Here is a 16,734-nt window from a genome sequence, read left to right as displayed (position 1 = left end):
ACCCCCGGCAGGCCCACACAGACCCCCGGCAGGCTCGCAAAGACCCCCTGCAGGCCTGCACAGACCCCCGGAAGCTTGCACAGACCCCCGGCAGGCCCATACAAACCCCCGGCAGGCCAGCACAGACCCCTCACGGTCATCCACAGACCCCGCCTGCACACTCAGACACGCAGTCTCCACCCACGCCCCGCCCACACTCCATTATAGTGCATCACTGCACTATGGGAACTTCCGATTCCAGTATTCAATATTGTAAAAGTATCGGAGCTCCGTATTGGAACTCCGATACAGCGAATATCGTCCGATACCCGATATTTGCAGTATCGGAATGCTCAACACTACTCATCACTATTCTAGTCTCTTCATCTCTGAAGGGGCAAATTGCATATACTGTATGTAAATAGTAATTTGAAATTATTGTATAAAATAAATATATAATATTTACGGTAGTTTTCTTCTCTATTTTCTGTCATACTATCAATGTTATTTTTGTAATGTTTCCGTATTCAGTGTATTTCGTGGTACATACTGTGATAGTAGCTTGTTCAGCAATTGAATATATGCACAGCCAGTTTGGGCAGAGCTTCTTTAACAAAGTCATTCAGTTCATATATTTAAATTGACCAATAAGTGACTTACTATTATGCCATGTCTAAGAACTTTACATATTACTAGGTTCAAAACGCATAGGAATTTTTGCTGGATGTCCTGTTTATAAACTTGTGTGTTTTTCATATCTTTTTAATGACTCAATAAAGCTCTTGGAACATTTTGAGATTGAGTGCTGAACAAGATTACTGTATGCAACATTATTTAGATGTGCAGTTTATATGTTTTTCACTTTGAAAGCTAAACCTTGCATTAAATACTGAAACTACACTGATGAGCAAATGGGTAACAATGTTTTGAACTTTTGACTTTTTGGCTCAATATCTCACCATCACCTACTGCTTCAAATGTGAGACTCCATCATTTTATAGACAATCACCTTGGCTATCTCATACATAAATTTGACTTGCAACTATTTAGCATATGATTAGTTATGCAGATTCTTGCAGTTTCTCTGCACTGTTACTGTTTTGCTAATAAAGTCTAAATTTAATTTTTTATTATTTTGTTAGTATTGTGTAAATCAACCTTTGGCTTTCAATGCTGCCTAAATTTTCCTGAGCATCCTCTCATTCAGATTCAAGCATGTCGTGATCGATATCTGATTCCAGGACTCTTCTGCACATTCCCAAAGTGGGTGCATACTGGTCGACTCACTTACGTATGTATACAGCTTTTATTCAACTATCCACACAAGTGTTCAATTGGGTTGGGGTCTTGGGACTGTGAGGGCCAATCCAGCACCTTTACTTCATTGTCATAGAACCATTTTTTCGCCAATCTCGATGTTTGCTTTGGGTCATTGTCCTGCTTTAACATAATGTCATCTTTTCCATGCCCATAGTACTCAAGCATACAAAGTACCGTATTTTCCGGCGTATAAGACGACTTTTTAACCCCTAAAAATTGTCCCAAAAGTCGGGGCAGGGGCGTAGCTAGAGCTTTTGCCGCCCGGGGCTGTTCCCGAGTTTGGCGCCCCCCCCCAGAATGTATGCGATTTGCACACTTAGGCTACTTTCACACTAGCGTTAACTGCAATACGTCGCAAATGCGTCGTTTTGCCGAAAATACGCATCCAGCAAAAGTTCTTGCTGGATACGTTTTTTCGTCATAGACTAACATTAGCGACGCATTTGCGACGCATTGCCAAACGTCGCGTCCGTTTTGCGACGCTTGGGCGTGTGGTAGCGGACCGTCGTGAGAAAAAAAACGTTACATGTAACGTTTTTTGCTCACGACGGTCCGCTTTTTCTGACCGCGCATGCGCGGCCGGAACTCCGCCCCCACCTCCCCGCACTTCACAATGGGGCAGCGGATGCGTTGGAAAAATACATCCGCTGCCCCCGTTGTGCGGCAGAGACCACGCTAGCGTCGGGAACGTCGGCCCGACGCACAGCGACGGGTCTTTCCCGACGCTAGTGTGAAAGTAGCCTTAGTCATGTACCGACGAGCTCCTCTCCCTTAAGCTCCCAATGTTCAGTAAAAACTGAGAGAAGCAGAAGAGAAGCTTGTTGTTACAGGACCATGAGTATGAAAGCCGCATATGAGTGAAGTGTCCATGTGTCGACTACTGGAACCTGCAGAGCTGAATCCTGACATCGCAGCTTCTGAATTCTCACATCGAATGCACTGCATACTTTTAGGATTCTCCCTTGCCGGTGGACGGTCATGTCAACACAAGTATGTGATTTGTATACTTCTGACCACATTCCGACTAGATGTGCCGGGCCTCGCTCAGTTCGTTTTCATTGAGTGAGGCCACACATGTCTAGTCAGCACGTGACTGCATGTATGTAAATCGCCGGCACGAGAGAATCCTGACAGTGTGCAGGGCGCACTGGGAGAATTCAGAAGTCTGCAGTCACAAAGAATGACTGCAGACTCATCACAAACCTGGACATCCCCTTTAATGCTCCTAACATAAATAAAAACATGAGTTAGTCAGTATCACACATAACCTTTACATCCAGGTACCTTATAGATGATGTCGTCTCTGGAGTCGTTCTCCTTCTTTTCTTCATCTTGTCCAGACCTCATGATGAGTTTTCTCATCCACAGCCGTCTCTGCAGACTTCCATCTTCTCCGCTCTTTTGCAGAAAATCTCCACATGACGCCCTTAAAGATACAAGTGTCATTATAATGCTCCTGAATAAAAAATTGCCCCTCACTATATTGTCTGCATAAAATATGACCCCCACACTGTCCCTCTTATGGTACATGCTCTTCACACTGACCTCCCCTTTCTATACCGGACCCCTCTTCACACTGTCCTCTCACACTGAGTCCCCCCTATAGGGCCCAGTATTTAAACTGTACTCTCTCATCACACTCCCCCTCCTTGGTATACTGTCCCCTCCTGGCTGTGCCCTTACACTGTCCCCCATGCTACGCATGCACACATCCCAACACCCTCACTCCCCGTACTCTGTCCACATAAGTTTTTCACATCGCTACTCATACTGTGTCCGCATACATTCCCCCGTTTGACCCCAAACTGTCTGCACCCATCCCCCCATACTGTTTCCTCATATATGCCCCCCCATCTCCCCCTTTGCTCTTCATTTTGTGTCCTTAGATCTCCCCCACACATTAAATCCCCCCATCCCCATGACAAATCTCCTCCCACACACATTCAATCCCCCATCTCCACTCCAATTCTCCCCACACACAATAAATACCCCCATCTCCACTCACATTAAATCTCCCCCCAACAATAAATCCCCCCTCCCTACTCACATTAAATCCCCCCCCACAATAAATCCCCCCTCCCTACTCACATTAAATCTCCCCCCACAATAAATCCCATCTCTACCCATATTAAATATCCCCCATCCAATAATATATCCCACCATCCCCACTCACATTAAATCCCCCCACAATATATCCCCCATCCCCACTCACATTAAATCCCCCCACAATATATGCCCCCCATCCCCACTCACATTAAATCCCCCCCACAATATATGCCCCCCATCCCCACTCACAGTAAATCCCCCCACAATATATGCCCCCCATCCCCACTCACAGTAAATCCCCCCACAATATATGCCCCCATCCCCACTCACAGTAAATCCCCCCACAATATATGCCCCCCATCCCCACTCACAGTAAATCCCCCCACAATATATCCCCCCCATTCCCACTCACAGTAAATCCCCCCACACTATATGCCCCCCATCCCCACTCACATAAAATCCCCCCCATTCCCACTCACAGTAAATCCCCCCACAATATATGCCCCCCATCCCCACTCACATAAAATCCCCCCCACAATATATCCCCCCCATCCCCACTCACAGTAAATCCCCCCCCCCTGCACCTTCGGTGTCTTCAGCTCCACTGGAGCACTTAGCACCGCTCTGTGTCTCCTGCTCTGCTTCTGCCGCGCAGGTGAGTGACGTCAGCAGCGTGATCACATGACCTGATCACGTTGCTGGCGTCGCTCTGACCCGGCAGTCAGAGCTCAATTGTACTCGCATCTCAGATGCAGTACAATTGAACACTGGGAGCCGGCGCGCCGCAGCTTCTCTGTGCCGGCTGTCAGCTTGACAGTCGGCACAGAGAACAGCTGACTTCCAGTGCGGGGGGCGGCAGAATGCAGCCGCCGGGGGGGACACTGCGGACCGCCGCTTTAGGCGGCCCGACTGCGCCCCCCTGCCGGGTGCGCCCGGCCGGGGCACATGTTCCGGCTGCCCCCCCCCTAGATACGCCAGACTGACGACCTCACCCCCGCATTGTGCCGCCCCCCGCATTGTGCCGCCCGGGGCAGCCCGCCCCCCCCGCACCCCCCTTCCTACGCCACTGAGTCGGGGGTCGTCTTATACGCCGGGTACGGCGTGTGCAGGGAGCGATCCTGGATGTTCCCAGGCTTCTCGGAATGGTGAGTATATACATATTTTTTATTTGTATTCTTTATTTTTAACATGAATATGGATCCCAGGGCCTGAAGAAGAGTCTCCTCTCCTTCAGACCCTGGGAACCACACGCTGTATAAGATGACTGGGCGTATAAGATGACCCCAGTCTTATACAGCGGGCATATCCCAAATTCCATATTTTATATGGAAAAGTTGGGGGTCGTCTTATACGCCCAGTCGTCTTATACACCAAAAAATACGGTAACTTGTCTTGTAGGATACTCACATATAGGTGAGAATTGTGACCACCATCGACCCTGGTCAAGTATCCAACGCCTTTGGCTGTCAAAACAACCCATATCATCAGGCTTCCTCCACCAAATTTAACAGTTCCTTCAATTTCTCAACCTGTTAGTCCCTTTTTCTTTTGTTTCTTTGAGACCCATTTGCACCCATCAGAGCCTAATCTATTGACTTTCATTTCATCACTCCAAATCAACCGCTTTCAATCTCCTACTGTTCACTTTTCGTACTTTTTTCAAACCTGAACCTACACTTCTTATGATGATATTATAGTCAAGGCATGATCGCCTTTTTTCGGCCACCATTCCGGACTTCTGTAGGGTGTGCCACACAATAATTGCATGGAAGTCTGTGATCTCACTATTACAAAGCATATGAGCCACCTCCACTGCCATGTTTGTCATGCCAGAACTGATAAAGCTTGTGATGAGCTCACTTGTTGACTCTGATATTTTGCTTGTACTTCCACCTCTTGACTTTTTAACCCCTTCAAGATTTTTCCACCACTTAGAGAAAACACTAACAATGAATTGACATGACAAGAATCTGCTTAACTAATCATATGCTAAATAGTTGCAAGTCAAATTTATGTATGAGATAGCCAAGATGATTGTTTATAAAATGATAGTAGTCTCACGTTCGAGGCTACAGTGGATGGTGAGATATAGAGCCTGAAAGTCAAAAGTGAAAAACATTGTAAAGGTACCGTCTCACAAAACGATTTACCAACGATCACGACCAGCGATACGACCTGGCCGTGATCGTTGGTAAGTCGCTGTGTGGTCGCTGCGCTGGGGAGCTGTCACACAGACAGGTCTCTTCAGCGACCAACGATCAGGGGAACGACTTCGGCATCGTTGAAACTGTCTTCAACGATGCCGAAGTCCCCCTGCAGCACCCGGGTAACCAGGGTAACCATCGGGTTACTAAGCGCAGGGCCGTCACCGCTGCGCTCTGCTCTCACTGTATGGCGGCACTCAGTCAGAGCAGGAAGTAGACGGCAAGGGACCTGATGAACACCGAAAGGTGAGTTTGTACTGTTTGTTTTTTTTGGTAACCAGGGTAAACATCGGGTTACTAAGCGCGGCCCTGCACTTAGTAACCCGATGTTTACCCTGGTTACCAGCGAAGACATCGCTGAATCCGTGTCACACACACCGATTCAGCGATGTCAGCGAGATCTCAACAACCAAAAAAAGGTCCAGGCCATTCCGACACGACCAGCGATCTCACAGCAGGGGCCTGGTCGCTGGTACGTGTCAAACATAGCGAGATCGCTACTGAGGTCGCTGTTGCGTCACAAAACTTGTGACTCAGCAGCGATCTCGCTAGCGACCTCGCTATGTGAGATGGGGCCTTTACCCTTTTGCTAATCAGTGTACATAGTACAGTATAGATAAAAAGTAAAAGTTACCTGGTTTAATTCCAGTTACACTAGATCCCACACTTTCGACTATCCCAGCACCTTCATGCCCTAATATAATGGGAAATTTGATATCCAATGCCCCACTTAAGAAATGTTCATCTGACCTGCAGATTCCTGTGGCTATCATCTGAAAGAAAAGAAAAGATTTTAAGATTATTATAAATAAACTACGGTAAGTGTGCTACAAAGCAGGGGCAGACAAAAGCCACAAAGGGCCCCCATATAGAATGTGTATTAGGGCTTCCCTCTCCCTGTATACCGTTTCATCAGTTTACTTTATTCTCTTTACAGTATGTTTTATATATGTCATGTTTGTAATCCTTTTCACATGTATAGTACCCTTTAATTAATGGTGCTGTAAAAATAAATACAAATAATTTCCCTCCCGTACACACACACACACACACACGCGCGCGCGCGCGCGCACACACACATGTATTTACTTGTTAGTCAAACAAATACACATTATACTCACAAAAGCACATTACACAATTAGGAAAACAAATAGAAGATAAACATATACATTATGCAAATATTTACACATTATATGCACATATATAAATTGCATAGCACACACATGTAACCAAGCATAAAATATGCACATATTTACTAGACAATGTGCACACGTATGAACACTACATATGCATGTATACATTAGATACACATAAACACTAGTGATGAGCGAATGTGATCGCCACTACTCGGTACTCACCCGAGTATCACTATGCTCGGTGTACTCGGTGAGCACCGAGTATTTCCAGGATTATTCGGCGGGAGCTCTGGTCTCCGCCCTGCAATTCTGACGATCTTTAGAGCACCAATGACAATGCAGGGATTGTCTGCCATGCAATGTAATGCTGCAGCCATCTTTGTTGCGGTATTACAGTGATTGGCTACACAGCGTCTTCAGTAGGGTTGAGCGACTTTTACTTTTTTAGGATCGAGTTGGGTTTTGCGAAACCCGACTTTGTCAAAAGTCGGGTCGAGAGAAATCGGCCGATTATCGCGAAAAGTCGGGGATCGACCAAAACACGAAACCCAATGTAAGTCAATGGGGAATCAAAGTCGGCAGTGAGTGGAGGACAGGAAAACATCTACAGTGCCCATTTTAATGTCAAAAACATCAATTCTTGGCACTTAAGCTTGTGAATCTTAATTTACCTTATAATAATAGTTAGGCATTGAAAATTCGGGGTCATTTGGCTAAAGTTGTGGGGAGGGGGGGAGGGCTGGCTCAAGTTTTTTGTGGGCCCAGGAAACGCGGACTACATCACGGTGGTGGAACTGGGAGAGGTAAGTATTAAAACTTTGCAAGTGCTGTGATCCCGAGCAAGCAGGGGTGGCCAACTCGTTCGCATTGGCACTGGCACAGGGCCCCTCAACGTATGGCGGTGTGTTTGACTGCGGGGGCACCTCCCACCGGCAGAGACACTTTTGCGTACTATGAGGGGCCCTGCGCCAGTGATATCGCCAATGAGTATGCCCCCCACCTCATGAAGGAACCTGCACTTTCATCTGCACCTTCCTCTTTGTCCCCGTGTAAGGTGGTATAGCATGCGGGAAGGGGAACCTGACTTTCAGCAGGGTCAGATTCTGGCTGTGTAGAGTGCAAGGGGAATGTAGTGGTCTGGGTCAATGTACCAGCAGACTCATCTAGCACTGGCTGGGCAATGGGCAGGATGAGGAAGAAACACAGATAGTCCCAAAGAATAAAGTAGGCTAAATGCAGTTCAAAATTGGTAACAGGAGTAAACACGCAGCACTGCTTTGTTCAGTGAAGAACACCAAGCAGCGGCAGACACCGTTAGTAGGCCCAACCAAACAAGTAGGCCAAATGCAGGTTAATATCTGATATAGGCCGAAAGCCTGAAGATTGAAGCTCAGCTATATTCAGTGGAGGAGAACACCAAGGAGCAGCAGACCCCATTACTAGGGCCCAACCAAACTAGTAGGCCAAATGCAGTTTAATATCTGACATCGGATGAAAACTGAGGCTCATCTTTGTTGAGTGGAAGACAACTGTAATGGGAGGCAGACACAGTTAGTAGGCATAAATAAGAAAGTAGGCAAAATGCAGTTCAAAATTGCTTAGTGGAGTACACAGGCGGTATAGCTTTGTTCAGCGGAGGACAACTGTAATAAGTGGCTCAGACAGACAGAGTAGGCCTACAATTAAAAAAGGTGGCTAATTGCAGTTCAAAATTTGTAATAGGAGTACACAGTCGGCATAACGTGGTTCAGCGGAGGAGGACAAGTGTAATTAGTGGCTCTGACACACTGAGTAGGCGTAAAATAAAAAAGAAGGCTATATACAGTTCACAATTGGTAAGAGGAGTACACAGGCGGCCTTGCTGGGTTCAGCGGTGGAGGACAACTGTTGTGAGAGTCTGACACAGTTACTAGGACAAAATAAATAAGTTGGCTAAATGCTGTTCTAGATTGGTAAGAGGAGTACACAGGCGGCATAGCTTGGTTCAGGGAAGGAGGAGGACAACTGTAATAAGTGGCTCAGACAGACAGAGTAGGCCTACAATTAAAAAAGGTGGCTAATTGCAGTTCAAAATTTGTAATAGGAGTACACAGTCGGCATAGCGTGGTTCAGCGGAGGAGGACAAGTGTAATTAGTGGCTCTGAAACACTGAGTAGGCGTAAAATAAAAAAGAAGGCTATATACAGTTCACAATTGGTAAGAGGAGTACACAGGCGGCCTTGCTGGGTTCAGCGGTGGAGGACAACTGTTGTGAGAGTCTGACACAGTTACTAGGACAAAATAAATAAGTTGGCTAAATGCTGTTCTAGATTGGTAAGAGGGGTACACAGGTGGCATAGCTTGGTTCAGGGAAGGAGGAGGACAACTGTAATAAGTGGCTCAGACAGACTGAGTAGTCCTAAAATAAAACAGTTGGCTGAATGCAGTTCCAAATTGGTACACAGGCGGCATAGCTGGGTTCAGCGGAGGACTACTGTAATAAGTGGCTCAGACAGACAGAGGCCTAACCGAAAAAAGGTGGCTAAATGCAGTTCAAAACTGCTAGCAGGACTAAGCAGGTGGCCTAGCTTGTTTCAGGGGGGGGACAGTTGTAATGTGTAGAGCAGACAGACACAGACAGAGGCCTAACCTAAAAAAGGTGTCTAAATGCAGTTCAAAACTGCTAGCAGGACTAACCAGGCGCCCTAGCTTTTTTCAGGGGGGGACAGTTGTAATGTGTGGCGCCGACAGACAGACAGACAGAGGCCTAACCTAAAAAAAGGTGTCTAAATGCAGTTCAAAACTGCTAGCAGGACTAAGCAGGCAGCCTAGCTTGTTTCAGCGTGGGAGGACAACTGTTATGAGAGGCTGACACAGTTACTAGGCACAAATAAGTAAGTAGGCTACATGCAGTTCACAATCGGTAAAAGGAGTACAGAGGTGGCATAGCTTTGTTCAGCGGAGGTCAACTGTTAGAAGTGGCTGACACAGTTAGTAGGCCAAAATACTAAAGTGGGCTAAATGCCAGCCAAGGAATTGGTCATAAATAAACTGGTGGCATTGCGAGGTACAGGGGTGGGCTCCTCTGCAGAGTTGCAGACAGGGGTAGTTGGTGCAAAGTATTAAGGGATCTAAATGGAGGCCAGGGCCCCTGTATTTTGTTACTAGTATCTATCATTGCAACAAATTTGTTATGGCAGTGCCATTTAAGGATTTAACAGCACAGACTACACAGTGGTGGGGCAAGGAGAGGTAAGCTTTTCAAGTGGTAGAGCACAGTTCGAGCTGGGGGGAACACTCTCTCGTGGGCAGCGGTACTGGCCCAGGGCCCCTCATATTACGACGGTGTGTCTGACGTTGGTTGTGCACCACCACCGTCAGAGACACTTCATTGTACTATGAGGGACCCTGTGCCAGTGCCGTGGCCCAAGAGTGGGCACACTCACCTGTCCAGGCAAACGGCACTCGCACGGGTGCTTGCGCCATGTTGTGACCACGGCCCTGTGGGGGGAGTCAGCCCATTTAGGGAGGTATACAAATGGCCTATGGTGAACATTCGGCACCTGCAAATGGCGGAATTGGAGCAGTCAGTAAGAGGAGGCCAAAACCAAGAAATTTTTCTGGCAAGCTACGTGTCAGCAAGGGAAGGTGGGGCAAAATAATTCAAAATCCATGATTGGTTCATTTTAATGAAGGTTAGATCATCAACATTTCCGGGAGCCAGACATGTCCTTTTTTCGGTCAGTATTGAACCAGCAGCCCTGAAGAGAGCACACTAGCAGCTGGGCAAGCGAGCTCCTGTAATGCATATTCTGCCAATTTGGGCCAGGTGTCTAGTTTAGATGCCCAGTAATCAAAGGGGAATGACCTGTGAGGGAGAACATCGATATTGGCGGAAAAATAGTTGGTAACCATACTGGACAAATGCTGTCTCCTGTCACTTTGAATTGATGCAGCAGTACCTGTCGTGTCTGCGGTCATTGCGAAATCACTCCACAACCTGGTGAGAAATCCCCTCTGTCCAATGCCACTTCGGCTTTGTGCACCTCTAGCACCTCTGCCATGTTGCCCCCTACAGCTCGTGCGAGAACCATCAGCGCCGCTGTGTGCTGGGAATGCCTGAACCAAATGGTCTACAAGAGTTGCTTGTTTGGTAGCCAATATTTGCTCAAGGTTCTCATGTGGCATGATATTTTGTAATTTGCCTTTGTATCGTGGATCCAGGAGGCAGGCCAACCAGTAATCGTCATCGGTCATCATTTTGATAATGCGGGGGTTCTGTTTTAGGATACGCAAGGCATACTCTGCCATGTTGGCCAAAGTTCCAGGTGTCAATTCACTGCTTGTGCTGGTTTGAGGAGCACTTTCTTGAAAATCTACCTCACTTGTGGCCCGTAAAAACCCTGTACCTGACCTTGCAATGCCACCAGTTTCTATTGCCCCCTGAGAAGCATCCTCCTCCCATAAATATTCAGCCCCATCATCATCCTCCTCATCCTCCTCCTCTTCATCCGCCACCTCGTCCTGGAGAATTCCCTGGCCAGACAATGGCTGACTGTCATCAAGGCTTCCCTCCTCCTCGGCTGCTCCTTGATGTGCGTCAAACTTTGCATCAGCAGATGCATTAGTGGGATGCTCATGCTTATGATGGCGTTGTCCGCACTGACCAGCCGTGTGCATTCCTCAAAACACTGAAGGACTTGACAGAGGTCTTGGAGCTTCGACCACTGCACACCAGACAACTTCATGTCTGCCATCCAAGTGCCTGCCCATGTATGTGTATCCTCCCACAAATACATGACAGCACGCCTCTGTTCGCACAGCCTCTGAAGCATGTGCAGTGTGGAGTTTCACCTTGTTGCAACGTCTATTATTAGGTGCTGGGGAAGATTCAGCGATTGCTGATGGTTAAGTATACGGCTGGAGTGTACGGGCGATCGGTGGATGTGCAAGCAAAGTCTGCACACCTTCAGGAGCTGGGCTGGTAAATCAGGGTAATTCGTGAGGAAGCACTGCACCACAAGGTTCAAGGTGTGAGCCAGGCAAGGTATGTGTTTCATTTTGGAAAGGGCTATGGCAGCCATAAAATTCCTTCCGTTATCACTGACTATCTTGCCTGCCTCAAGATGTACACTGCCCAGCCATGACTGAGTTTCTTGCTGCAAGTACTCGGCCAGTACTTCCGAGCTGTGTCTGTTGTCACCCAAACACTTCATTTGCAGCACAGCCTGCTGATACTTACCACTAGCTGTTCCATAATGGGACACCAGGGGTGCAGCACTGGCAGCTGCAGATGGAGTGTTCGTGCAACTGAGCTCTGTGGACGAGCTTTCACTTCTGGAGGAGGAGGAGGAGGTGCAAACGCCTACAGCCAACTGTTTCCTAGACCATGGGCTAGGCAGAATTGTGCCACTATGGCTGTCCCTTGTGGACCTTGCATCCACCACATTAACCCAGTGTGCCGTGATGGACACGTAACATCCATGGCCATGCCTTCTGGTCCATGCATCAGTTGTGAGGTGCGCCTTTCTACTGACCGATTGCCTCAGTGCATGGACAATGCGTTCTTTGACATGTTGGTGGAGTGCTGGGATGGCTTTTCTCACAAAGAAGTGTCGACTTGGTACTGCGTAGGCCATCAGGGCTTTGAAAGCTTCGCTTTCAACCAACCAGTAGGGCATCATCTCTATCGAGATTAGTCGAGCAATGTAGCCGTTCAAACCTTGTGTATGCGGATGAGAGGAAGAGTACTTTCTTTTCCTATCGAGAGTCTCTTGTAGGCTGAGCTGGACTGGAGAGCTGCATATGGTGGAACTAGCGGGGGTGGTGGTTGACATGGCAGATTGAGAGAGGCTTGGTGATGGTATTCTTGATGTGGGCCTACCTACAGTGTTTCCAAACAAGAACCTTGTGATTCCCTGACTGCTTTGGCCTTGCGACAATACCTCCACATTTGTTACTGGTGGTGTCATAACTGGTGGGCTTCCAGTGAGGGAAGCAATGTTGCGTTGCTGACTAACTTCAATATGAGCAGGTGCATCAACGGAACGGGAAGTTTGGTAGTTAGTCCATGCTTCCAAGTGCCTGCTGGTTAGATGTCTACGCATGCACGTTGTATTTAAACTTTGTAGATTCTTCCCTCTGCTAAAGATCTTGGAGCATTTCTTACATATAACTTTGGACTGATCATTCGGATCTTGGTTAAAAAATTGCCACACTGCACTTGTCCTACTATGGAATACCTTTTCAGGCTTTGCACGCCATGCTACTGTCACCGGATTGCAATGCTGTCCTACACCTGTTGTGGTTTTTGACACACATTTTGGGCCTGAGGCGGGCCTGCCAGATGAAAGCTGTTGCAATGTTGATGCCTGCTGTGGCTCATCATCCTCCGCTTCAGAGCTACTGCCAGCGGCACCCTGTTCCCCCAATGGCTGCCAATCAGGGTCAACAACTGGGTCATCTATCATCTCCTCTTCAATGTCCTGTGCACCATTCTCTGTGACACCGTGCAAGGTGCTATAGCGTTTGGCATGGGGCACCATAGTCTCATCAGGGTCAGATTCTGGCTCAGTACACTGCGAGGGCAATGTTGTGATCTGAGTCAATGGAACAGCATAATAATCTAGCTGTGGCTGTGCATCTGTGCACTCCATGTCCGATTCATCTTGTAATGGGCTGTGAACTATTTCCCTTTCTAACCCTGGCAAGGAATGTGTAAAGAGCTCCATGGAGTAAACTGTAGTGTCGCCTGCCGCATCCTTCACTTTTGCTTTGGGTGACGGACACACGGAAGCGACTTGTTCCTGACCGTGAGCATCCACTGACGACTCGCTGCTTTTAAATTTGGAACTTTCGGAAGAGGAGGCAAAAGAGCTAGAGGCTGAGTCAGCAAGGAAAGCCAAAACTTTTTCCTGCTGCTCCGGCTTTAAAAGCGGTTTTCCTACTCCCAGAAAAGGGAGCCTTCAAGGTCTTGTGTAGCCAGCTGATGACCCTGGCTCAACAACTCGAGCCTTAGGTGCTATTTTGCTTTTCCCACTACCACCAGATGCTTCACCACCACCACCATCATTACCAGCTGGCAATGACCGCCCACGGCCACGACCTCGTCCACCAGACTTCCTCATTCTTGGGAAAATGTAACCAAACAAACAACCGTTATATGGTACTGTAAAACAAGTTAGAAGGTGTATGTAAGCGTTTTGTGAATTTAAATCTCCCTTTCTATATGTGTGGGAGACTGCTGCAAAATTCAGGCCCACTGTATTACACTACACAGTATAAGTGGCAGAAGGTGGCTGGCAGATATGCCACAAACAGGACTGACGCAGATGCACTTAGTGGCAGTATAAATCTCCCTTTTTATGTGTGGGAGACAGCAGAAAAAAATCAGGCCCACTGTATTACACTACACAGTTTGAGTGGCAGAAAGTGGCTGGCAGATATGCTACAAACAGGACTGATGCAGATGCAATTAGTGGCAGTATAAATCTCCCTTTTTATGTGTGGGAGAGCAGAAAAAATCAGGCCCACTGTATTACTCTACACAGTTTGAGTGGCAGAAAGTGGCTGGCAGATATGCCACAAACAGGACTGACGCAGATGCACTTAGTGGCAGTATGAATCTCCCTTTTTATGTGTGGGAGACAGCAGAAAAAATCAGGCCCACTCTCTTACACTACACAGTTTGAGTGGCAGAAAGTGGCTGGCAGATATGCCACAAACAGGACTGACGCAGATGCACTTAGTGGCAGTATAAATCTCCCTTTTTATGTGTGGGAGACAGCAGAAAAATTCAGGCCCACTGTATTACACTACACAGTTTTAGTGGCAGAAAGTGGCTGGCAGGTATGCCACAAACAGGACTGATGCAGATGCACTTAGTGGCAGTATAAATCTCCCTTTTTATGTGTGGCAGACGGCAGAAAAAAATCAGGCCCACTGTATTACACTACACAGTTTGAGTGGCAGAAAGTGGCTGGCAGATATGCCACAAACAGGACTGACGCAGATGCACTTAGTGGCAGTATAAATCTCCCTTTTTATGTGTGGGAGACAGCAGAAAAAATCAGGCCCACTGTATTACACTACACAGTTTGAGTGGCAGAAAGTGGCTGGCAGATATGCTACAAACAGGACTGATGCAGATGCACTTAGTGGCAGTATAAATCTCCCTTTTTATGTGTGGGAGAGCAGAAAAAATCAGGCCCACTGTATTACACTACACAGTTTGAGTGGCAGAAAGTGGCTGGTAGATATGCCACAAACAGGACTGACGCAGATGCACTTAGTGGCAGTATAAATCTCCCTTTGTATGTGTGGGAGACAGCAGAAAAAATCAGGCCCTCTGTATTACACTACACAGTTTGAGTGGCAGAAAGTGGCTGGCAGATATGCCACAAACAGGACTGACGCAGATGCACTTAGTGGCAGTATAAATCTCCCTTTTTATGTGTGGGAGACAGCAGAAAAAATCAGGCCCTCTCTCTTACACTACACAGTTTGAGTGGCAGAAAGTGGCTGGCAGATATGCCACAAACAGGACTGACACAGATGCACTTAGTGGCAGTATAAATCTCCCTTTTTATGTGTGGGAGACAGCGAAAAAATCAGGCCCACTGTATTACACTACACAGTTTGAATGGCAGAAAGTGGCTGGCAGATATGCCACAAACAGGACTGACGCAGATGCACTTAGTGGCAGTATAAATCTCCCTTTTTATGTGTGGGAGACAGCAGAAAAATTCAGGCCCACTGTATTACACTACACAGTTTTAGTGGCAGAAAGTGGCTGGCAGATATGTCACAAACAGGACTGACGCAGATGCACTTAGTGGCAGTATAAATCTCCCTTTTTATGTGTGGGAGACAGCAGAAAAAACTCAGGCCCACTGTATTACACTACACAGTTTGAGTGGCAGAAAGTGGCTGGCAGATATGCCACAAACAGGACTGACGCAGATGCACTTAGTGGCAGTATAAAACTCCCTTTTTATGTGTGGGAGACAGCAGAAAAAATCAGGCCCACTGTATTACACTACACAGTTTGAGTGGCAGAAAGTAGCTGGCAGATATGCCACAAACAGGACTGATGCAGATGCACTTAGTGGCAGTATAAATCTCCCTTTTTATGTGTGGGAGACAGCAGAAAAAATCAGGCCCACTGTATTACACTACACAGTTTGAATGGCAGAAAGTGGCTGGCAGATATGCCACAAACAGGACTGACGCAGATGCACTTAGTGGCAGTATAAATCTCCCTTTTTATGTGTGGGAGACAGCAGAAAAAATCAGGCCCACTGTATTACACTACACAGTTTGAGTGGCAGAAAGTGGCTGGCAGATATGCCACAAACAGGACTGACGCAGATGCACTTAGTAGCAGTATAAAACTCCCTTTTTATGTGTGGGAGACAGCAGAAAAAATCAGGCCCACTGTATTACACTACACAGTTTGAGTGGCAGAAAGTAGCTGGCAGATATGCCACAAACAGGACTGATGCAGATGCACTTAGTGGCAGTATAAATCTCCCTTTTTATGTGTGGGAGACAGCAGAAAAAATCAGGCCCACTGTATTACTCTACACAGTTTGAATGGCAGAAAGTGGCTGGCAGATATGCCACAAACAGGACTGACGCAGATGCACTTAGTGGCAGTATAAATCTCCCTTTTTATGTGTGGGAGACAGCGAAAAAATCAGGCCCACTGTATTACACTACACAGTTTGAGTGGCAGAAAGTGGCTGGCAGATATGCCACAAACAGGACTGACGCAGATGCACTTAGTGGCAGTATAAATCTCCCTTTTTATGTGTGGGAGACAGCAGAAAAAATCAGGCCCACTGTATTACACTACACAGTTTCAGTGGCAGACAGTGGCTGGCAGATATATTAAAAAAAAATGGACTGTACTACAATAACAATCTCCCTACAATGATCTCAGTCAGGACAAATATGGCAGCCAGCAATAAATAGGACTGCTGCACACAAAAGTGTGGACGAATAAACAAGATAACTGTGCAGAAAGGAAAGAGCAGCAGGATTTTTGCTTTTAAAAAAGCAGTTGGTTT

The 16,734-nt window shown here is 47.1% G+C and overlaps 1 protein-coding gene across 1 annotated transcript in view; it reads right to left on the bottom strand.

Annotated features, from left to right (window-relative positions):
- The window catches only part of LOC143788213 (alcohol dehydrogenase 1-like), a 152,812-nt gene that overhangs the window by 76,026 nt on the left and 60,052 nt on the right, over nt 1-16,734 (bottom strand). Inside the window, exon 3 of the mRNA XM_077277692.1 lies at nt 6,184-6,322. Coding sequence (XP_077133807.1) covers nt 6,184-6,322 — 139 coding nt within the window. The remainder of the gene's footprint in view (nt 1-6,183; nt 6,323-16,734) is intronic.

The sequence above is a fragment of the Ranitomeya variabilis genome, chromosome 1 (genome assembly GCF_051348905.1).
Source record: "Ranitomeya variabilis isolate aRanVar5 chromosome 1, aRanVar5.hap1, whole genome shotgun sequence".
In the NCBI taxonomy this organism is placed as follows: Eukaryota; Metazoa; Chordata; class Amphibia; order Anura; family Dendrobatidae; genus Ranitomeya; species Ranitomeya variabilis.
Note: the sequence above shows the minus strand (reverse complement) of the source record. Positions and strands in the feature narration are given on the sequence as shown.